The following is a 22,556-nucleotide window of genomic DNA, read 5'->3' as shown; positions in this document are numbered from 1 at the left end:
TAGAATGTGGATGGGAAGGAAGTGTTGGGGTGGGAGTCTCTGACTGGGTTTGTCCACCTTCCATGACTGACTTCAACTCCTTCTTTTTTCAGGGAGCAAAGGGAACATGGGCATGAAGGGAGACACAGGGGTCATGGGGCCCCCCGGGCCCCAGGGGAGCAAAGGTGACTCAGGGAAGCCAGGTCTACCAGGTAAGAGCCCTTGAGGCCAGAGCCATGGAGCAGCCACTATTTCCCTTTTTCTCTAGGAAGCTGAGTCAAAAAAAAAATATTCCTAAAAGTATTCCTTCATTTTAGGTGTCGCTGGATCTCCTGGAGCCAAAGGTGATCGAGGTAGGAAATGGGGGCCACTGGGCTTCATTCTAGCCTTTACAGTCCCTGGGCAGAGTCAAGTTAGGGACCTGACTCCACCATCTTTTATTTCATCAAAGTATTAACCAGGATGAAATACTGGGGCTTCTTGAAAACCTAGTCCCTCCAACAAAGGACAGGCTTAACTGATAGCACTCTTAGTGGACCTTACTCTGGACATTCACACCCATGGGTGTAGAGCTGGACATCCACACCCAGAGATCCTAATTATCTGTAATCACCAAAGCTGCAGCAACAAATGGAAGATAGTTGCTGATGCTAATTATCCTCCCACTAATAGGGCTAGCTCATGGCTTCTAAAGACACAGTTTACAGCTGCCGAGGGATTAGAAGGTATTAAGAAGCACATGTCTCACCGGGGGAGGTCATCCAGGCCCTCTGCCAATGACCATCAGCCTCATAATCACCGCTTAACTTCCAGGACAAGCTGGAGCGCCAGGTGTTCCAGGCCCTCCCGGAGCAGCAGGACCTTTGGGGCCCAAGGGTGAACGTGGCAGCCCTGGCACGGCTGGAGTAGCAGGTGAGATCTTGCATCTTACAGTAGGCCTGGGGAGTGACGTTTGGGCACTGCCCAGCCCTGATGCCCTCTATGGTGTCTGTCTTCTAGGAGCACCGGGTAGACCTGGGGATCGAGGACCTGAGGGCGTGAAAGGAAGCAAGGGTGATCCAGGTAATGGGGTGTGAGTAGGTGTGTGTGTGAGGTGCTGGGTGAGTAGGTGTGTGTGTGAGGTGCTGCGTGTCACAACCGATGGAGTTGGAGGCCTCCTAGCAGCCCATGGAAGAAAGTGGAGGTCTCCAGTGTTCTGATCCCTGAGGCTTCCTAATGAAAGAAGGCAGTTACCTCTAGCCCTTTGAGCCCAAGGGTTTTGGGCTGTTCTATCTCTGCGCTGGGTTCCTGGAGGGCCTTGAATGCCAGTACCAAAGCTCCAGCATAATGGAGGAGAGCAGGACATCTTGCCCTGGGCTGCCACTCAGCTAGCTGTGTGCATACTTTTCATTCCTTCTGACCTTTGGGGGTGCTGGTCAGCAGTCTGGGTTCAACAAGAGGGTCAAGAAACCCCTCTTGCACATTATCCTAAGGGACAGGCAAAGCAAACACTGGCCTACAATAATGAAACTCACAGAGACTAGGTTAAAGCCATGATGCCAACTTAGTCTTTATACTGTTGTGTCAGTATAGTCTAGGTTATAAACAATCAGCCAGTTTAATCTGGACTATATGCTGCCCTTCCAAGGTGCTCTACTTTATAAACCGCTCTGCTAATGTCGCCCAGTCTTCAGGTTCAGGTCCCTCCATTGTTTCCATTGAGTCTAGACAGTCTGCGTTGGGTGCCAGCCCCTCACCATTCCCCCATACAACCTGGAGAAGTGTGGGAGACAGACTGCAGGCGCACTTCTTGGATGCTGCAGTGGGGAGTGCCAGGTGCAGGCAGTAGTTCTGTGGCGGTGTGGGGCACAGGGTGGTGAGAAAGGGCTCATGTCTGCCAAGGATGTGTGTGGACAGCCTGCCTTGACCTCTTCTGCTGGAGCAGAAGATCATGGTTTGCCAGACCAAGTGCATAGTAATTCCTCATCGTCAGGCCATGCTACAGGCCCACACCAGGGCCTCACAGTTCTATCTGATCAAGTAGTGGGTTGATTGGCCATTCATTCGTCACTACCGCCTAGTGATCCTTGAGTTGTGGGCTGTGAGCTTTGGAGTTTTCCTGAACATTGTCAGGAGCCATGATGAAAGCAGCTCCTCCTCCTCCTCTGTCCTCTGCTCCATCAAGCTCAAAGCCATTTTCTTTCCACACATTGTACATTGGTGTGTGCAGGGGCTCCCCTAGCTGATCCCATGCAGAGGCCTCTCAGAGGTCACCATAAGAGAGGCTCTCTCTGAGTGTGAAAGTCAGGTGTCCCTTCCAATCTTATGCCTCATACTCTCTGGTCTCCTGACTAGGGTCCACCTGACTTGCCTCTGAAGCTTCTAGCCCCTCCGTTTTCTGTGTACCTTCCTGGAAGTGACTGCTTTCCTCCCTAAGTTATACATAGTAATTGCATTCTGCCCTCCCCCTCATTGCCAGATCCAGAGCTCTTTACCAAGGAGCATTAGGAGTAAAACATAATTTTACTTACAGAGGCCCTGTGCCCACACCCCAGAGCCCAAGGTTGAGCCTTCTGCTTCCTGAGGGTAGAGCATGTTGCCCCTCACCCTGTACCCTGGGCGGGCTGGTGTCACAAGAGCAGTGCCTGCTAAGGAGCATTTTTGTGACAATCCAGGGGGATAAGCACTTGGGTTAGTGGTATTTGACAGTAAGTTGTCCAAGGTCAAGAACCGTAAGATGTGCAGACACGGTTGGAATCTAGGCCGTGCTGACTCAAAAGCTGGGGGCTTATCCACTGCACTCTGTCTTGGGCTCTTCCTCCTCAGCCTCTCTTTTGGGTGACACCTTCTCCCTCCATGCCTGTTCAGAAAGGATCAGAGAGAGGCAGTAACAGCTTCTCTCACTCTTAAGAAGAAACATGAAGCTCTCAGGCTCTGAAATTGTTCTGAGTTACTCATCAAAGATCACATACCAGCTTTAGCACAGACACCATAGCGCACATATGAGTATGGATTCTACATCTAGCAGCCCGAGTGATAAGAACCAACCGGTCATATTCTAGGGTTTACCCCCTAGTTCTTGCTGCCCAAGTAAACATGATGAATTACATTTTAATTTAGGATGTATGATAATTAACATTTTTGTAAAATGAGATAAGTTTCTCACCCAAGTCCAGATGCTTGCCTTATCAAGTAGATAGTGAGATTCCCACCAGGGGAACTATAGGCCCCCAGGACCATACTCTGGTTGGTATATGGTGCTGGAGGTATAGGCTTATGAATTTCTGGAAAGATTAGATTTGATGAGCTCTAAAGTAAGAGAAGGCGGGGCAGGGGTGTGTGCGAGCCAGACCTCCTCATCATGGAAGACAGTGTACACTTGCCAATGTCAGCATGTTGGTATTCCCCAAACAAAAGCTGCTATGGTGATTGTCCATAATATATCAGCCAGATTGTCGAGCTAATGTATTACCCATTTTGTAAATAAAACCATTAATCTCTCAAGAACATATCTAGTCACTTTGGATGAAAACAGAAATTACAGCTCAATGGTTTGACCTAGGTGACAGCTAGATTTCATCAGTGAGCATTAATTATAAATAACAAGAGATCCATTTGTTATGAAGTTTTTCTCTGGCCTGGGCACTGTGCTCAGGAGTTTACTCCCATGGTGTTACTTCATCTATCCACACAGCTGAGTTTTTCATTCTATTTTGCAACTAAGGAAACAATGGCTCAGAAAGGGTAAATCCTTTGCTTGTGGTTAGCACACACTTGGTCTGAGAGTTAATCTCAAAATCTGGGTCTAAATGTGTGTGTTTACAGATTTTATATAGAATGACATAAAGTTGTTATATTTTGTCGTATGGAACGATGTAGAGTTGTTATAATTAGTTGTATAGAACAGCATAGAATAGAACCTGAAAGAAATCAGAGTTGCCCTGTCCATGTCCTGAATCTCCATGATAGAAGGGTAAGTCTTGGCTCAGTCACGGAACCTTCCTAGTTTGTTGACTGTCCCTAGCCATGCTCCAACTGATTCAGGTGGAATATGTTTGTACGTCTTGAGGGAAGGAGAAAGGAGATTCCATATTTCTTGGGGGGAAGATAAACTTCACATCTTATTGGTAAGATATACCTACCAGAACTTTCTCCAGTGTGAATTTCATTCACCTGTCAGGAACAGACTTTTATCCAATCCCTTAATCTCAGTGTTTCTAGCCTTTTCTCTTTCAAAAGATTGCAAAAAAAAAAATAAATAAATAAATAAATAACCAAATTTTTGTTCTACATCCCTTAGCTACATTGAAAAGCAAAGTTTGGAAATAAGGAAGCAGTTTGGAATTGTGGCATTTATTTTTTGACCACTTCCACTGCCTGAAGTGATATTAGAAGCAACAAAACATTTAAGGTCCAAAATACCAATTTGATCAAAATCCTTCATCTCAGTGGCCGAAATATAACAATCAAAATTTCGTATGTGCTTTTATTTTACTCTTGAGGAAAAACACAAGTGCAAATAACTTGAAAACCTTGTTTTCATCTGCATTTTGAAATATTTGAAGATGAGCAAGAAAAATAGTATATAATAGCAATTAGGTTCTATGACATAAATATACTTTCTTAGTTAATTCCACTCCTCCTATCTAAGTACTTGGGTAGTTCAAGAATTAAGTCCTACCAAATTACTTAATGGTCACTTATAAAACTCTCCTAATTTTCCTCTAAGTTTCTTAGAGCAGAAGTCTACCCCTAACTCAATTCTAGGTCCCCCTAAATCTACTAAGCTGAACCTGGCCCATACACTGTGATGATATTTAGGGAAGTTTCTCAGTGTATTGGAAATTTCTACCTTTAACTAAAAAATCAGGAAATTTAATCTTCAACTTGGACTTGCTCCTGGTCAGACGGCTAACTGTGGGCCGGAACTTGCTCACGGTGGGCCTCGGTTTCCTTCTGCGTGGTGTCTGAGTAGTGTGGAGGAACATCCAGATTCCTACCACTTTGACAACACTCTGGCCATTTACCCTCAGAGCACAAGCTATGATTTTAATCAGAGCACCCACAGACCACTACATATGAGGAAGACTTGTGCTATCCAACTATTTTCTTGGGTGAAGAAATCATTTCTCTAAAAATACCTTGAAAATGAACATTTGTGCCCTCTCAGCTTGCTAAGATTGTGAAAACCGGTTTGCTTGTGGTTCAAGAATTACCTCACACGCATTTTTCCCCTGTATGGTTTTAGGACATGCAGTTTTCTAGATCCTGTTTTCCAGCCACTTGACCCTCCCAACATGCATTAGATGATCCAGTCAGGGTGCTACTTCAGTGGAGGGTGATGAACACTGTCCTTTGATCCTTAGTGAGCAGCCATTCCACCAGGGCCTCCTTAGAGTCCAGTGAGGCTTAGAAAGAAATCACACAAAACATGATTCTAATTTTCTCCTTTTGAAGGGGGAGTTTTGAGGACAAAACTGACGGCCATTAAAAACATCTCAGAAGGCATTTCATCAAGGGCCAAGCCCTGCCAGACAGACATGGCTCAAGGAGAGTTCCAGCATGGGGGGTGGTGGGAGATTCTGTGGGGACAGAGTGGCTGCTTGGAGGAGGCGGGCTGTGAGCTGGTCCCTGAACAGAGTGAGATTTGGTCAGGGCACTGCGTGTGGTCTCTGCACCAGCAGCCACAGCAGCAGCAGCAGCAGCAGCATCACTTATTAGAAATGCAGATTCTCACATTCCCACTCCTGTCTCACTCAGTCAACAACTCTGAGTGGACCTAGTGAATTGCTTTTAAAACAAATCTCATTTTGATCATACACCACTTTGACTTCCGCTCTCTTAGGGGAAAGGGATCACTCAAGAGAGCCTAGAGGTGTCCTTGGAACCAAATGGACAGCTCGAGTAAAGCTCTAGGAAGGGGTGAGCCTGGCATGTGGTGGAAGAAAGGCAGCCACAGGGCACAGTGGAGAATGAGCCTGGGTAGCAGCTCAACATCACCATTCACTCTTGTGTGACCTCAATAAATCACTTAGCATCTGAGTGTTGACTTCTTCCTCTGTAAGGGAGGAAAATAACATTGCCTTGCAGGGCGGCTGAAAAAGGGAAGGAAGGTAGTGTGTGTAAAGTCCCTGGCATGGTGCAGCCACAGCACATGCTGAGCCCCTGAGAGAGGGCTGGGAAGCGAGTGTGAGAAACTTTGGGGGTAAGGTCAGGCATGGGGCCACGGGCCTCACAAGCTGGGGATTCTCTGATATTCCTGTCTTGTAGAGGTTGTTAGTCTTACACTGTGTCTTAGTTACTTTGTTGTTGCTGGGACAAAATACCTGATACCCCCAAATTAAAAGAGGAGAGATTTATTTTGGCTCAGTGTGTAGAGGTTTCAGTCCATATTCATCTGGCTCCAAGGCAAGGTGGCATGGCAGAGGGACAAGGCAGAGGAAAAACCGTCCATGGCAGAGCAGGCAGTAGGCCTGCCTTCTTTCTGTCCCTTTATATTGCATCCAGGCTATAAGCCTATTGGTTGGTGCTCCCCACACCCAGGGTGGGACTTCATATTATCCATACCTAGAACTAAACTTAACCAATGAATGGAGTAATTTAGTTTTCATACACCCTTACTCCATATTCATGCACCTTAGATCCAGCCACCTCCAAAAAGCACCATCTATGAGCTTATGAGTGCCTGAGGCTTTAGGGGCATACCTAGATAAAAACCATAACACAGAGTTTTAAAGGACAGCTGGAGAAGTGTATGTCTTTCAATGGGGACAGTAAGGGAAGGTTACAGTGTCCTGGGGACCATGAACTTTGCTTCTGGGGACAGGCTCTTGAGGATGAGATTCCTGTAACATGGTACCCTCTAGCACTGGGAAAGAATGTTAGGAATCTGCATGTGGACTGCTTTCCCATCTAATGCCCACAAGATACATATTTCTAGACATGACCTTTCCTCCTATTCTTGACATTTGCTCTTCAGATGCACATAGGGAAAGCACAAACATCTACCCCCACTGTTGGGTGACCACTGCTAAGTCCTTTCAGGTCAACAGCAAACACTTCCTGGTGCTCAGATGGGGTTCCACCCCTGTGCCCAAGACAGTCTTCACCTCAAGGGGAGACACACATGGAAATGACCCACAGTGTCCTCTTGGTCCTATTTTTCTTCAGCTCTGGATGGACACAGTGCTCAAACCTGGGCATCTGCTACTTCATTTAGTCTCATGACGGCCTCATGAGGCAATGAGCAGACTCAGACAGGAAGACTGAGGCCCCAAGCAGGTACACCCACACCAAAGTCGCAAAGGCAGGGCAAGGCAGAGGCAGACTCAAGTGCTAATCTGAAACCACTTCGCTGTAATGCTGTGGAGAAAACATGTCATTGATGGGGTGAGGCCAGGGAAGGCTTCAGATGTTAACAGCTGACATCTTTGAATCTAAGTTCTCTGAGTAAACCTAAGGGCTGTGTCATTTGAATCTGAGGGATCAGGGTGTATACCAATGCTTGGGCTGTGCTGGGGCCAGAGCCTGGACACGAAGGCTCCTTCCACTCTTGGAAAAGCCTCTCCTAGCATCAGCTCTGTCCCCAGCCCTAAGGCTGGAGTAGTTGCCCTCCTAGAACTTCTGACTTCTCTTGGCTTTTTAATGCTCCTCCCAGGCAGCACCAAGCACTGGGACATCATCTGGAATTCTCAAGAGGCCTGGCAGGCCCTTCACCTTGCTTTTCTCTGACTCGCACACTGTAGGTGCTCAGAAAATTTAGGCAATGAAGTAGATGATAGGGGTCGAAAGGGAGGAACTTCCCCAAGCCACTGTAGTGAGGATAATGGAGCTCTTGTGGTTTCCAGTGGTCATCAGAAGGGCAAATCTATGGTCAGGGCTAGGCTTGTGTCCCAGGCGGGGAGCTCAGCAAGGGTGTGGCCTAAGCACGGACACTCCTCACTAGCTGATTCACCAACCCCTTGTTACCCTCTAGTAACTGCCACTTAAGAGTCATCAATGAACTTGCATTTTCCCAAGTTTGTATAATTGTCTTGGGAAGTGCTATTGTTCTGAAATGGAAACAATATTGACCTTTATGGTTGAAAGACCATGATGTTGCTAAATATATAAATTAGGATTTCACAGTAGCCTGGCAGAGTGTGGGGCAAGCGGTGTTCCATGACAGTTAATGGAATAAAGGGATGAGTGGCTGTCAAGAAAGAAGTAAGGAAGGAAAGGAAGGAGGCATAAAAAGAGGGGGGATCTCTCACTGCAAATATAAATAAAAAATCACTGCCAATGACTGCAGTTATTCTTTTTCCATTTTCTGAACCGGAGACCCTTTAACCACATGACTATTTAGCCAGCTGAGCCACGAAGAATAAATCAACAAATATTTATGGAGCATCTGTTATGGGTGTGGGTCCTTCAAACTCCTAGTGGCTACAAAGTCCACTTCAAAGTCTTTTGGAAATCAAGATATTTGTTTCTGAGATATTTCTCAATTTTCTTCAGTAAGTATCTCTTGACAAAATACAACAGTAAGAAATAGGATTGGATTTAGACATGAAGGCAGGTTACTGGTGAACAAGGAAGGACAGTCAGTGAGGCTGGGGTTTGTCTACCCCAGGCTTTCACCAGCAGGTTGCTATTTCACTCCAACACACCCATGCTCATTTTTCTGCAGTCTGTCTCCTTTCATTCTCTGCTGGAAAGGCTTTAAACAATTGGGGAGAACCAATGTATCTTTCCATCTGCATTAATCAGACAAAAGGTAGAGGTTGTCTAAGATTAAAAATGTCTAATATCTAAGTTTTATTATCGTCTCTCCTTTTCTTTATTTTGATTTTAGGAATGCAAGGACAAAAGGGAACAAAAGGAGAATCAGGAGTCCCAGGTAAAGGGCTGGCTTCATTTTAATTCTTCAGAATGATGACTGGAGAGGTTTGTGCAGCTGGAAGTCGAGTCTTGTTGACTTTGAACACACAGCTGTGACCTTCACCCTAAAGCTGAGGCTGGGATTCTAGGGCTCTGCCATCCAAACCTCTGTTCCTCCCTGGAAAACAAGGAGAACAGTAGGAACCTGATGACTCAAGGTTGTAGGGTGTGGGGCAAGGGCTGAGAATGGCAAAGGATAAAAATGTCAGGAGAGCTGATGCTGCAGGTGGTGGCTTCAACCTGTATAGCCACCATGGAGCTAGGCAGCCTCCATCTCCCACAGGGTTGGGAGTTTCCCCATCTCAGTTTTGATCTGTTTTTTTCTTCCTTTTGGTGATTGTACAAGACTCTCCTGTAATCCTTCTGCTGGTTGTCACTAGGACATTATTCTTGTTAGCATCCTTGCCTATGAAATCCTTGCTTGTAGTTGGTTACTGAGTTCAGCACCTACTACACATCATGTCTAGTCTTCTCAACAGCATACTCCTAATGAGTGATGCATTGGGCTGTTTTTCATTAATATAATGAAATACCTGAGGCAGACAATTGTAAGTGGAAAGAGATTTGCTAAGCTCACAGTTCTAGAGGTTCAAGGACATGGTGGTGGCTTCTGCTCAGCCTCAAAGAAGGCCACATGGCAAATGGTGTCATCATAGTGGAATCACATGCAACAGGAAAAGATCTCATTGCCAGACAGGGAGCAAAAGAAGCTGGGGTACCATAATCCCATCTGAAGAAAAGGCCCCCCAGTTCTCCTAAGGACTTCCTGCCAACCCTTCTCACCAAAAGTTCCATGTCCTCTTACTATCACAGTGAGGATAGGAACCCTTCTGGGACATGCTCTACCATATCCAAACCATAGCACGTACTAAAGCAAAACTTCTCAGATGAATTTCTGGAACAATTTCTCTTCCTCATGAACTGCATTGTCTATTACTATTTAATTCAGTAAAGGAGACACAGAGTTCTAAAAATATTCTAGCCAATTCTAGAATGGCTCAAACTCCCATACAATTCTGTAATCGGCTGAGGACCGATAATCTCTGGAACTCTGCTCACCATTTCCATTTGCATGTTCTCAACAGTGTCAGTGTGGGAGTCAGGGGGCAGAACAGCCTGAGCTGGCCCTGAGGTGCTGGCTGAATGTGCACACAACCCGTGCATGGGGCAGGTGGGAGTTAGAGAATACTCATTCGTTAAGTGTCAGGGCCTTTGGGACCCCCTTGGGAAGGCAGAGAAGGCTATCTATGGGAGTGACTTCTCTCTCCTTTCAGGATCGGTGGGAGCAAAAGGAGAAAGGGGAATCCCCGGGCTGGTAGGCTCCCAAGGAGCACCTGGAGCAGTCGGCCAGAAGGGAGACCAAGGAGAGAAAGGTAAGACTCTGCTTTTAAGGGGATTTGCACAACCCAGGCAGGTACATGTCAGTTCATTCAGTTGGTAAGTTACATGCCTGGTCTGGCCCTGGGCACTGATCACACAGTGGTAAGCCAGGCACAGCTCGGCCCTCCACAAGGCCAGCCTGTGGGCAGGCATATGAGCCTCACACGCTCTTGTCCCTGACCAGCACCCATGACTGCCTACTTCTGTCCTTGAAGGCGATGCCCCTGTCCCACTCCATGTCTCTTACCAAACACCCCTCTCTAATCTAATTTCCATCCTTCCTGGCGCAGCTTGGGCCCATTTCTTCTTGCTCAGCCATTGGTGCCCATGCACATCCAGTCCCTCTGACGCTGGTTACAAAGATGGAAAAGAGCGATTGACCTCACCATCCCTCCATCCTCCTGTCCTCACCTTCCTGCCCACAGCTAGCAAAAGAGGAGGGGGCCCTGGAAGGGGACAGTTTAAATTGTGTGGGTTTTCTCTTCACAACAGGATCTTCTGGGCAGAAAGGAGAAAAGGGAGTGAAAGGAGAAAGAGGTGAAAAAGGTAATTGACATTTCTATTCTTTTTAATTTGTGCTTTGGGGTCAATTCACTTCTGGAAAATCATGTCTGTGTTGGTGGGGAGAGAGCTTGGTTCTCAAAGACATTCTTCACCTTGGGGAAAAGCTGACAGACACCTGTCTTGAAAAACCTGTCCGTGGTAGGTAGACACAGGGCAGCAGCACACCTCTCTCCCTCCTTCTCTCCCTTTTTCTCTTCCTTTCTTCCTCTTTCCTTTCCACTCCTTGCCTCCATCTCTTCCTCTCTTCATCTCTCCCTCCACTCTTTCCTCCCTTCCATTTCCTTAACTCTTTTTTTTCCCCTCTGCAACATGTGGCTAAATGTGGTCTGGAAGATTGGCAAGACCAGCCACGGAGGCACCTACTCCTATGGCCTTGTGCCGCAAACCCCAGCACATGCAGGTGGGATGCCAGGTTGTGTCCGTTCCAAAAGGTAGGATTCTTTCCTCCAGGCTCTGGTGAGAGCCAAGCAGAGAGACTGTAGATCCTCCACAGGTGAACAGGGAGAGCCAGCATTAACACAGGCCCTGGTGTGTCGGCACCTTCCCCACCTATCTTTTTTCATCCAGGCTCATATGCCTCATCCGTCAGGATCGTCGGCAGTAGTGCTAGAGGCCGGGCTGAAGTTTACTATGAAAACATCTGGGGGACGATTTGTGATGATGGCTGGGATAACTCTGATGCCACTGTCTTCTGCCGCATGCTGGGTTACAGCAGGGGAAAAGCACTTGGCTCTTACGGAGGTGGTAAGTGCATCATCACCCAGGACATCTACCCAGAAGGTGCTGGCGTGGTGTGTTGTCACCTGTGATTGTCAGTAACTCAGTGTGGCTTAGGTTAAAAGTATTGGTTCAAGCAACTGAAAAGTTCTGCAGCTCAGGGCTCTAGATTTCACCTCCATGTAGTTTGGCCACCCCAACAGAGAGATGTCATCTTGTCCCTAGAAGTGACACTGAAGTCCTTGTGAGGCTGTGGCTGTCCTGGTCTGGTCAGTGTCTGTCCAGTCCTGCATTCAGAGCTCCACCTGGCCCTTCACCGGGGTGTTCTCTCTCTACAGAACGCAGGGGATGGAGGGCAGGTAACTCACTGTAGCTGTATGGCAGCCAGAAGTCTGGACCAGCCCACAGGCTTGGTTGTGATCATCTTTAAAGAGTACATAGGAAGGTTGGGACTGGGGCTCAGTGACAGAGCCTTGCTAGCATGCATGAGGCCCTGTGCTCCATATTCAGTACCGCCAAAAGGGGGTGGGGCTGGAAGACAATATAAAACCAATTGGAGCAGGAAAGACCAATCTGAGTAAGATGACCTGGGGTGCTAGCAATCAGCTCAGTTTATATCTTTTTTTCCCCAACCAAAGTTCAAACCTTCACCAAAGTACTTAACCTAAGCTCTTCCCTTGGCCATAAGATCTGACACCCCCCAGGGCCCTAGACCATTTTCCATGATAACCACCCCCAGATGCCCTCTGCCTTTACCCCACATCAAAGTGCAAACTTACTTTTTAATCTGGATCCAGTTGGACTATATAACTTTACATACACATTTTCTTCATATATTTAAGCATGTGTAAAGTCACACTGTAGTGTAAACAGCTAACCAAAAAAATCTGACAATTATGTCAATTGCATACATTCAATTATATCAGAAGAAAGGGGGTTTGACAAAGATACAAATGCCTTAAAAGGCATTTAAGAAAAGGTTACAGCAGTAAATTAGCAGGGAGGAGACAGAAGGCTGGAGACCCTCTAGGTGGAGAGTTCAATAGTATATATATTAAAATAGCTTTTATCTTGGGTGACACCAGAGTCCCTCTCAGATACCAGGCGAGCCCTGAGCATTGTTGGTCTGCCCAAGATGGAAGCTCCTTTGCTTTGACTATGAGCCAAAGTCTGCTCTCTCTTGCTTCCTCTGTCTCAAGGCACTGGGAAGATCTGGCTGGATGATGTTGCTTGCCAGGGGTCTGAGTCTACCCTGTGGAGCTGCAACAAGAGCGCCTGGGGATCTCACAACTGTGGCCACAGCGAGGATGCCGGCGTGGAGTGCAGCTGATCTCGAAACCCTGAAGTCACCACTCTGTCGCCAAGATGGCCTTGGGCTCACACACACGTGGGAAGGAAAGGACTCTGTGAAGGTTCCCTGGAACTGGCTGAGCAGGTGCTGGAGGTCATTAATAAAAATCAAAGTGCCGCCAGGCAGCATCACTGGCTGTAGCTGAATGTCTCTGAGCTGGCAGCTCCCACCCTGTGTCCGTGTCCCCACTCAGTGGTGCGCCAGTTCACTGAACTCTCCCACGCCCAGGCACTCAGGGGCAGCCTCACAGTCTGTAGTCCAGGGTCGCGGTGAGGGCGGAGGGCACGACGGGGAAAAGTGAAGGTCGCCTGTGGCCACAGCTGGCTTTGAGCTTCCCTTCAGTCATTTGACATCTCTCAGAGTGAGCTCCCCCCAGCCGGGCAGCAAATGAAGAGAATGGCTTGCAGGTGGCACCAGGTTGCAGGATAAATTGAATTGTACCTTTCAGCCTGGAGATTAGTTCTCAGTAGGATGTGAGCCCCATAATTACTAGGATTTTTGTCTGCTTTATCCACCCCAGGAGAGTCTCAGGAATGCTTATTGAATAAATGATGGAATTAAACCAAGTAGGTGAGCTATTCTGTCTCTCTGAGTGGCATAGGTCCTCTCTGCTATGTCCATGTCCCCCCTGAATGAGATCCCATGATCCCCCCACCCCCGTGTGCAATCTTGGAGAATTTGTTGGAAGGGCCTCCCACGGTGTCGTTGTTCCCAAGTTCAGTCTCAGCTTGGTGAGAATTGCTTCAGGTCAACTGCAAATGGCAGAGCCAAAGTTAGGACCCGGGAAGGGCCGAGGGGTGGAGTGACCAATATTTCTGGCCATTGTCCCACACCCCAGGCACGAGATAAATGAGTGTACCTCAGTGGATCACCTCAGTGGATCACCTCAGGGCTCTAGACATCCAGCCACCCAGCACCCAAATGTACCTCCAGAAGTTGCCATAATGTACCCCAGCACTCTTGCCATATATCAAGGAGCAGGAAGGCTTTGACCCTCAAGCGACTGGAGTTGCAGGGGACTGGAATGCCAGTGACCTTAGTTTGACTGAAGCCTGTACAATCATGCTCCTTTTCTGGCACATGGATGGGGACATGATAGGTCAGAGAGGAAGTCGTTTTAGGCCATACTGGGGATTCCTGGACTCATCACATATTTGCAAACATGTATCGCCTGCATCTTATCAGCACCTGCTCTCTCTTAAACCTGTTGTCTGTTCCAAGAAGTTTTTGCCTAAGGGAAGGAAAGGGCGGGCACTGCCTGAAACACTGTCAGCTATACCATCTCACTCTCAGAGCTGACTTCCTGAGCCTCTTTGGGAAGACAGAGTCAGGAAAATAGAGTTGGAAACAGAAAAGGGTTTCTAAGGTTTTTCATTTATCTTATCAAACACCAAGTGTGATGGGGCTTAACTGACTCTGGCTCTTTGGTAGAGGGAGGTGCCAGCCGAGCAAACAGGAAGAACTGTGGGGCGGACTGAGGGAAAGGAAGCGAGGAGGCCGCTAGAGAGGGAAGGGTCTTCCCTGTGGTTTCAGGCCTGGATCCTCCATCCTCATTACCTCCTCTAAGAATGGTAGATGGTGACCTGGACTTCTTCCTGCTGGGGAAACAAACCCCTTCTCCCCTCCCTAAGGATGCTGACTTGTCCCTAGGCCTGGACAAGGGCATCAACCCTCCTGAATTCCTCGCGCCTGCACCCTCTAGAGTTCATTGCTAATGACAGCTTGCTGTTGAATGTGGGCCTTGACCCATGCTGAGCTCTGCCAAGCCTGGGCTCATAGTCTCTCCTGGGTTATTCCTATGTGTGTATGTTTGTGTGGTACTGGGGATTGAACCAGGGTCATCAAACTGTACTATATCCCTAGGCCTTTTTATTTTTAATTTTGAGACAGAGTCTTGCTAAGTTGCCCAGATTTGGCTTGAACTTGAGATTCTCCTGCCTCAGCTTCCTACAGTTCTGGGATGCACCCCCATGACTGGCCTCATGAAATCTCAACTTCACACCAGGCACTGTGCTAAGGGGGTTTATGGAGACACCACAAGAAGATTTTAGGATAAAGAAATTAAATTAACCAAATAATTACTAACAAATGTGACAAATGCTGGGAAGGAGATCCAAATGGTACATTGGGAACATGTAAGGGATTCAGTCCCAAGAATCAGGGGGGAAGGGCAGATGTTAAGTAGATGAAGAGAGGAGGCAAAGGACCTAGGCAGAGAAATTGACATGGGCAAAGGTCCTGTGGCAGGAGGAAGGGTAGGTAATAAAAGACTAAACAAAAGCTTCATGGGCTAAAGCCAAAATTCAAGGTGAGCATAGCAGGCAACCAGGAAGCTCTCCCGAGTAAACTGAGGCCACACATTGAAGGTCCTCGACCACACTTAGAGATTTATTTGTTTGTTTGTTTTAATCCCAAGAGCAAAAAAACCACTGCACTATGTATCGTGGGAGAAAAGGATAACATGTTAAGAAATAAAGGTTATGACTGCAATTCTCCCAAAATGCCTTTGTTACCTACTCTTCTGCGAGATCTGCCTCTCTCTCTCTCTCTCTCTCTCTCTCTCTCTCTCTCTTGCACACACACACACACACACACACACACACACCACCCTTCGTTGCACAGGAACAAACAGTTTACAAAATCCCTGCAGAAAAGGAACTATCCGCCCTGCCATGGCCACCAGAATCCCAGGCATGGCTGCAGCCTGGTCATACCCTGTGCTTCCTCTTCGTGGCTTTGAACTCCATCCTTGAGCTACTGACCCTCCTGGCTATCCTTGGAGTGCAGGCCTCTCTCTGGAGCCCTCGCATGTGTATCCAGCTCATGGCCAACTGCCCCTACCCAGCTTCCTCCAAGCTTGCTCTACTGTCTGTTCCTCTTGTTCCCCATCCCTGCAAATGGCTCCCTCCTGTCAGCGCTGTAGACAGAAAATGAGTGTCAGACATCACGCCTCCCCCTCCCTGAGCTTTCATCCCACCAGGTGCCCAGTCCCACCAGTTCTGCCTCTCTTATCTCTCTCTAGTCATCCAACTCTCTCCACCTCTGCTGCCATGGTGGCCCAGGGCAACACCAATGGGCTGGATGCTTGGAACATCTCCTAGCTGGTCGCCCTCCTCCGTGCTCTGCCATGTCTACCCTCCCCATTCACTCTGCACTCAGCCTAAAGCTTTTGCATGACACCTCATGCCCTTAGGCAAAGGGCCAAGCTCACAAGGAAGAACACCCACCGGCCCATCTCAGGGGATCTTCCAGCTGGCAGGAATGGCATTTCCTGTTACATCCAACCTGTTGATTGTGCCATTTCTCTTATGTAATGTCACACGCAATAGGCTCTTGAGAAATATTTCCAGAGGGGCTCCTTAAATAAGTGAATGACTGAGTAGGCAAATGAAAGCATGAATAAACACAGCACTTGGCTTCTCCGTCCTGGATTGCTTCGGAAACTTCATCAGCTGGGAGGGGATCTTACAGGAAGTAACTGTCCCCATGCACAGCTTTCCAGGTTGAAGAGGTGGATTTCTCTGGAGGCAAATTTAACCCTCTGCCTCTTATACTCTATAAATTTAGTTTTCAGAGGACTATCATGGAGCACAAGTTTTACTAAGTATGTAAGAACTTTTAAAACTTTCTACTTCCCTGCTGCCTTCACATCCCCACAACAGGCTCCGAGCTCTCCGCCAGGTGTCTGTGTGCACAGGCTGATAATGCTGGCCAGAAAGGGACAGAATGCTGTGAAGTTTCAAGCCTTGGTTGCCAGGGTGGAACAAGGCGCAGGTGCCACCACCACAGGCATCGCCCGTTAGCCAGCCCGCAGCTAAGCCCAAGACCAGCCCTCGTCAGAACTCACTGCCCAGCCAACCCAGAAACTCTTAAGAAACCACTCGTAGTTGTCCTTTCAGGCCATAGGCTTGGAGGTGGCCGGTAACAGTGATAATCAACTGATGCCATTAACTTGACCAAGGACGCACCACTGGGAAGGGGCAGAGCTGGATCCAAACTCGGGTTTGTCTGGCACCAACGAGATTAAAAGAAAGAAGAGGGGCTGCTGTAGGTCACCCCTGCAGGGCAGTGCTTCTGAGAAGCCCCCGGACTGCACAACAGGGAGGAAATTTCTTCCTCGCATAGGGAGGGGCCCCGTAGCCGCTCAGCATCAGCACTGACTGACTTTAGTTCTGCACTGACTGTGGCGCTGAAGAGGAACTGAGCAGAATCAGCACTGTGACACCAAGTGCAGGGAGCAGGGCCTGACCTCTGCCCCTCAGGGCGGTAGGACAAGTGTTGGGCTGTCCCCCTGTGTCCCTCCCATTTCCCCTTCCTTGGGACGTGGATCTGGCTGAGGCCTGCCGGACAGATGGCAGTTCTGACAGAGTGGCTGGGCCTTCAAAGGAGACAGCAGAGCTCTCAAAGGCCCCCTGTGCAGCCTTCCTGCCCTCTGCAGCCGTGTCCCAGCCCCTGCCATGGAGGTGTGGCTGAGAATGAATGTTCTGGAGCCAGACCACCCGGGCTGGAATCCCAGTGCTGCGTTCAATAGCTCTGTGACTTGGACAGTGAAGTCATTGGATCTCTCTGGGTCCTGGTTTCCGCATCTGTAAAATACCATCAGTTCCTCCCTCGATTTGTGCTTGTGAGGCCCAATTGAAATGATGAATAGAAAACACTATTTAAAATGGTGCCCAGCACATGGCAAGCACTGGTTCTTCTTTAACGTTGTCCTTTGAGACTCTACAGCATCCACCCTGACCCCCAGGGTTGCCCTCTCAGCCTCTGTGCACGATAAGAAAGACTTCCCAGGCCTACACACCTGCGCCAGGTGAAGAAGTCCAAGGGCCTAGGCTGGGGTAGGAACAGGTCCTGTAGAAGCCATCAGAGATCAGGAGTGTGGGGAGGGGGATGTGGAGGCAACAGGTTGAAAGGTGAAAGGTGAGAAGTGGAAGGAAGGAGCAGGCGTGGACAGGTGAGCCCCAGACTGCAGTGGGACACGCCAATGTCTCAGTGACACAGGAAGACCTGGAGAAAGACTGCCCCTTCGAGGGCTCCCTGGTGGGCAGGAGGGGCCAGGCCCCTAGCTTGTCCACTCAGGCCCTGATCATGCTGCCGTGGGATACACGTTCAAGGCTGGGGCGTAGAGGTAAATCCTCAGGACACTGTGATAAGCCACAAGTCAGTGGCTGCTAGAGACAGTTTCCTGATGAATATGGGACTGAAAATTCAATGCAAATGCCAGCTTTTGGGAAGCCTCTCTGAGTCTCTGCTTCTTCATCTGTTATGTGAGTATGATGACGATGATGATGATGATGACGATGATGGTGATGGTGGTGATAAAATACCGCCTTACATAGTGACTGCAGTGCTCTTGGCACATTCTGGGTGCTGAGTAACAGTGGCATTTGTTAGACTAGCTTGACCCTATGTGTCTCCTCGCCATGTCCCCTCTCAGAATATCTTCCCTTCTTCCACCCACTCCGCCAGAGTTCTTCTCACACTTCAACACCCACTTTGAATTGTGCTTTTTTCAGGAAACTCCAGAGAAATACTTCTTTCCTCTAGGTATCTATGGCCCATCCATGTAAGGAAAAAGAGAACAGTGCAGCATAGAAGATTTGTTATGGGCTTATTATACGGTTTGCTCCATGTTAGGTGCATGATATTTTTGTGTTGGAAACTCATGATCTTATTCAATCCTATACCTAGAAATCTTCATTATTAAAATTGTACACAAGTGGCACTCACCTGATGAGGCTGCTCTAAGTCTGTGAGGTTAACAGATGATTAGCAATCCATATGCTCACTTCGGCAGCACATATACTAAAATTAGAAACCCAGGAATCTGTTCAAATATTTGTCAGTTCCCCTTTATGGCAAGGGTAATGCGGGGGTGTGGATAGGCTAAGTCCCCAGAATATAAACCATCAGTTCACAAAAAAGGGAAGGTGGGCTAGGAAAATACATACAATATGTGTGTATAAAAGTTTATAGTAAAACAAATGCAAAAAAGAGAAGCTATTTATTTGCATATTAAATTGACAGTTTAAAAAACCTAGAGGCTGGTTATAGAGAAGATAACAAATGCCATTATCCACTCTGAATAGAAAGCTCGATGGAGTTTTGGTGGAGGGAGGCATAAATGGGCAAAATATAACCTGAACTTTTTGAACAACACACACACACACGCGCGCACACACACACACACACACACACACACGAAGAGAAATGTGTACTGTACTGGTCAGTCATTGCTATATAACAGATCCCCCATGACTTGGCAGGTGACAATTATTTATGCCCCCTGGTGCATCTGTAGGTCAGCTGGGGATGGGCTAATGTGCTGGCTTCACTTGGAACTGTCCTCCTTCGAGAGCTCATTTTCTGGTGATGGACAGATGAGGGGTAAGCAGGACACGTGGATTCCCTTTAAGTCTGGGCTTGGAGTGAGACACTGGCACTTTCTCTTCCACTGGCCAAAGCCAGTCTCACAGTCATGAGGCAGGAGAGGCCACGCCACCTCCATATGTAGGGAAGCATAGAGACTGCGGTCAGCGAGACAGTTGGCCAACGCACAGTGCCACGTCCAAGGTCTCTGAAGCATTGTGCAGGTCCATGCGGAGCACAAAAATGTGCCTTTCATTTATGTAAATTTGACTCCCTGTGTTTAAGAAAATAAAAAGACAATTTAAAGGGAGGTCTAAGTTATATTTTGCATCTATCTTCCTTATTATATGTGGTATTTTGTATACTTAGACATACACATTAGTCTACATGGTGTGTAAGAAAACAATGAATACTTTACTTCATAAGTGACTTCAGAGGTTTACAAAGGTATTTTCACCGTGATTTCCTTCTTCTAAGCAGAGATTTGCCTCTATTATAGAAGGCAGTTAGAAATAGCCAAGGACCAACAATGCAGGCTCAGCTAACTAAATGATAGTACATAAAATGCAATTACAGGCTCATCAACTGTCATAAGCCATCCTAGGGCTACAGGGAGCTAACTATCCATGCTATGTTTAAGGGGGGAAAGTTGCAGAGCAGAAAGATTACCATGGAATAAAAGCAGTTTCCTCCTTCTCTGTCACTATCCCCACCCCAGATTCAGTCAAGCACCAGAGCCCCTTGAGGGTCCCTGGATGCCTCTTGGGTCTGTGTGCTTATTCCCAGCCCTTCTCGCACCCACCCCTTGCCTACGCTCACCTCCACCACGGCCCAAGCCACATTAGCGAAGACTCGGGTGCCTTCCAACTGCTCTCTCTCCTTTGAGTCTTACTCCCTCCTGCCGTTCACCCCAAACAGCCAGACTGACCTCAGGTCCTGTTGTTTTCCTGGTTTAAAACATTCCAAGAGCCACTCACTGCCATTACATGGAAGTCCTCGCTCCCGGTCGTGGTGTCAGAAGTCCTTGGTCGCCTGGCCCCCTGTCGAACTCTGTCTCTAAATTGCCACTTTCCACATAGTCAGAATTTAGCTCTCTGGCTGCCGCAGTCATTATTCACCCACCCCATTTTCTCCGAGCCCCCACACCTGGGTCTGCACAGCACATAGCCCTAATGAGGCCTAGGAGAGCTGCTCACTGCCTCTCTGCTTGGAGGGCAGGGACTGTGTCTGTCTTACTGTCCACCCATTGCTGAGCAGTGTGTACATGCATATGAATGTTTATGTATACTTAAATGAACTATGTTTTTAAAATCTACATGGTTAGGAAAAAGTATTAGAAGAAGTAGAAGAAAGTGAATAAAATATTTATCTTTAGTGGTAGGATTATGACTGAGGTTTTCTTTCCTTTTTTTATATATTTCAGGATTGGGGGGTTGTCTGTTGTGAGTATATATTTATAAGCAGAAAAAAATTAATTAAACTGAACAATACAAGCATAATCTGCATCATCAAAGAGGGCAGGCTCTGCTCCTTCTGCACTCAGCCCCTTAGCCTGCCCCGCAGGTCTGCTGTGTGTCCCTGCTGCACAGCCCCTCAGAGAAGAGGGGTGCAGAGTCCCAAGACCACCTGTGCTGGTGGGCCATGGGGAGAGATGCTAGAGTTGGAGGGAGGCAGGTGGGTTGTGGGAAAGGCTGGGTATTTTAGGACAAGATAGACTTAGTCTTGTTTGATGTTGGTGGGGCGGACCCAGGAGAGAGGAAGAAATTAATAATTTAGGAGAGTGGGCATAATTTCAAGAGCGGAGACCTTATGAGGACACTAGAGGGCAAAGGATCTCAGCAATTGGTGGAAGCTGGAATGGTGGGTTCTTCCATTACAGCAGGAAGAAGGCAAAGGTATGCATAAAGATGCAGAAGCCCGTGTGCCTGGCCCCGGGCAGAGCAGGAACGAAGTAAGCTGTATATGACTGTTTCTGTATTCTCACAGGGCCTCAACCAAGGGCCACCACCGAGCAGAGCAGGAGGGATGGGTTGTTGAAGGCGAAAGACCCAGATCTGAGGGTGAACAGGCTGCACCCTGTCTGTCTGTCTGTCAGTCTGTCTCTCTGTCTCCTCTCCTGCAGTACTGGGAACTGAATGCAGGGCCTCTGCACTGAGCTTCTGCTACAACTACACCGCCAGCCCTTTTTTATTTTTTATTTTGAGACAGGGTCTTACTAAGTCATTAAGTTGTCCAGGCTCGGCTCAAACTTGCCATCCTCCTGCCTCAGCTTCTTAGACTGCTGGGATTACAGGCCTGGTGTGTTTATTGTAAATGTCAGGAGTTGTCAGACCGCCGTCCCTGAGGCCAGGCTCGCACTACCTCATTTAATTCACACAACCGGCTGCCAAGTAGATACTAGGGGGGCCCTCCAGGGTACAGAAGAGGAGCTGTGCGCTCCTGGTCACACAGCTGGGTAGAGGCAGAGGTAGATTCAAACAAGGGGAGCACAATGGCAAAGACGAGAGGTCCGCTAACCCTCCTGAAGAGGAGCCTTTGCCGGACTCTTGTGTTCCTTCCCGTCTGGCCCAGCCGGCACCGTCTTACTCCCCCTCTAATCCCCTGACCAAGTCCCATTTCCCAGGGACGGCAAATCTGAGGTCCCTGACACATCGGTGCCTGCAGATAGTTGACGGTCCTACCGGAAGGGCTCCTGGCTGTGCTTACTGGATGGCCGCGCTCCTGTTTTCCTTTCTACCTGTCACGTCCAGTTCCCTACCTCTCCCTCCCACACTGGCATCTTGCCCTGAAACTGCCTGTCATGAAGTCTGCGGCGCCTTTCTGAACACTGCGGAAACCTAGACCCCTGCCGACCCCCAGGAAACCACCGGGGACCAGGATCCCACAGGGTGAGTGATGTGCTGGGCCAGCCCTGGAACACGGTGGCAGCCAGGTTTGTGACCCCACCCGGCCAGGCCCACGTGGGAGTGTTTCCCCTTGCCTCTCGCGCCCAGCTCACTATTTAAAAACCTTAATAAACAGCACACAAAACCACTCGGAGGTGTTGTCCCAATAAATACCAGGGAAACAGTATGAAATGTGCGTGTTTATCACAATGCACGTGAAACAGCACTTTTCTGGGGTTTCGGGCTGCCGTCGTCGGAGAAGCTGCAAGGAGCTCTCTGTCCCTCCGCGTTTCTCGGCTGAGGTGCGGGGCCCTCGGGCACGAGGGAAGCGCTTGATACCCGCAGTTGATGAGCTTGGTAAACCCTGGAAGATGACCGGTCGTGGCAGGCAGTGGCCGGCGACTGAGAGACAG

At 48.3% G+C, this 22,556-nt stretch overlaps 1 protein-coding gene across 1 annotated transcript in view; it reads left to right on the top strand.

Moving 5' to 3' along the window:
* Positions 1 to 13,023, top strand: part of Marco (macrophage receptor with collagenous structure) — a 38,578-nt gene extending 25,555 nt beyond the window's left edge. The window contains exons 9-17 of the mRNA XM_013521033.1: positions 93 to 191; positions 297 to 332; positions 793 to 891; positions 979 to 1,041; positions 8,792 to 8,836; positions 10,152 to 10,250; positions 10,750 to 10,803; positions 11,389 to 11,565; positions 12,738 to 13,023. Of these exons, the coding sequence (XP_013376487.1) occupies positions 93 to 191; positions 297 to 332; positions 793 to 891; positions 979 to 1,041; positions 8,792 to 8,836; positions 10,152 to 10,250; positions 10,750 to 10,803; positions 11,389 to 11,565; positions 12,738 to 12,868 (803 nt within the window). The 3' untranslated portion in view covers positions 12,869 to 13,023. The remainder of the gene's footprint in view (positions 1 to 92; positions 192 to 296; positions 333 to 792; positions 892 to 978; positions 1,042 to 8,791; positions 8,837 to 10,151; positions 10,251 to 10,749; positions 10,804 to 11,388; positions 11,566 to 12,737) is intronic.
* The last annotated feature ends 9,533 nt before the right edge of the window (positions 13,024 to 22,556 follow it).

This window comes from Chinchilla lanigera, unplaced genomic scaffold (genome assembly GCF_000276665.1).
Source record: "Chinchilla lanigera isolate Chin_1 unplaced genomic scaffold, ChiLan1.0 scaffold00058, whole genome shotgun sequence".
NCBI lineage: Eukaryota > Metazoa > Chordata > Mammalia > Rodentia > Chinchillidae > Chinchilla > Chinchilla lanigera.
The sequence above is the reverse complement of the archived record's forward strand: the minus strand, read 5'-3'. Positions and strand labels throughout refer to the sequence as shown.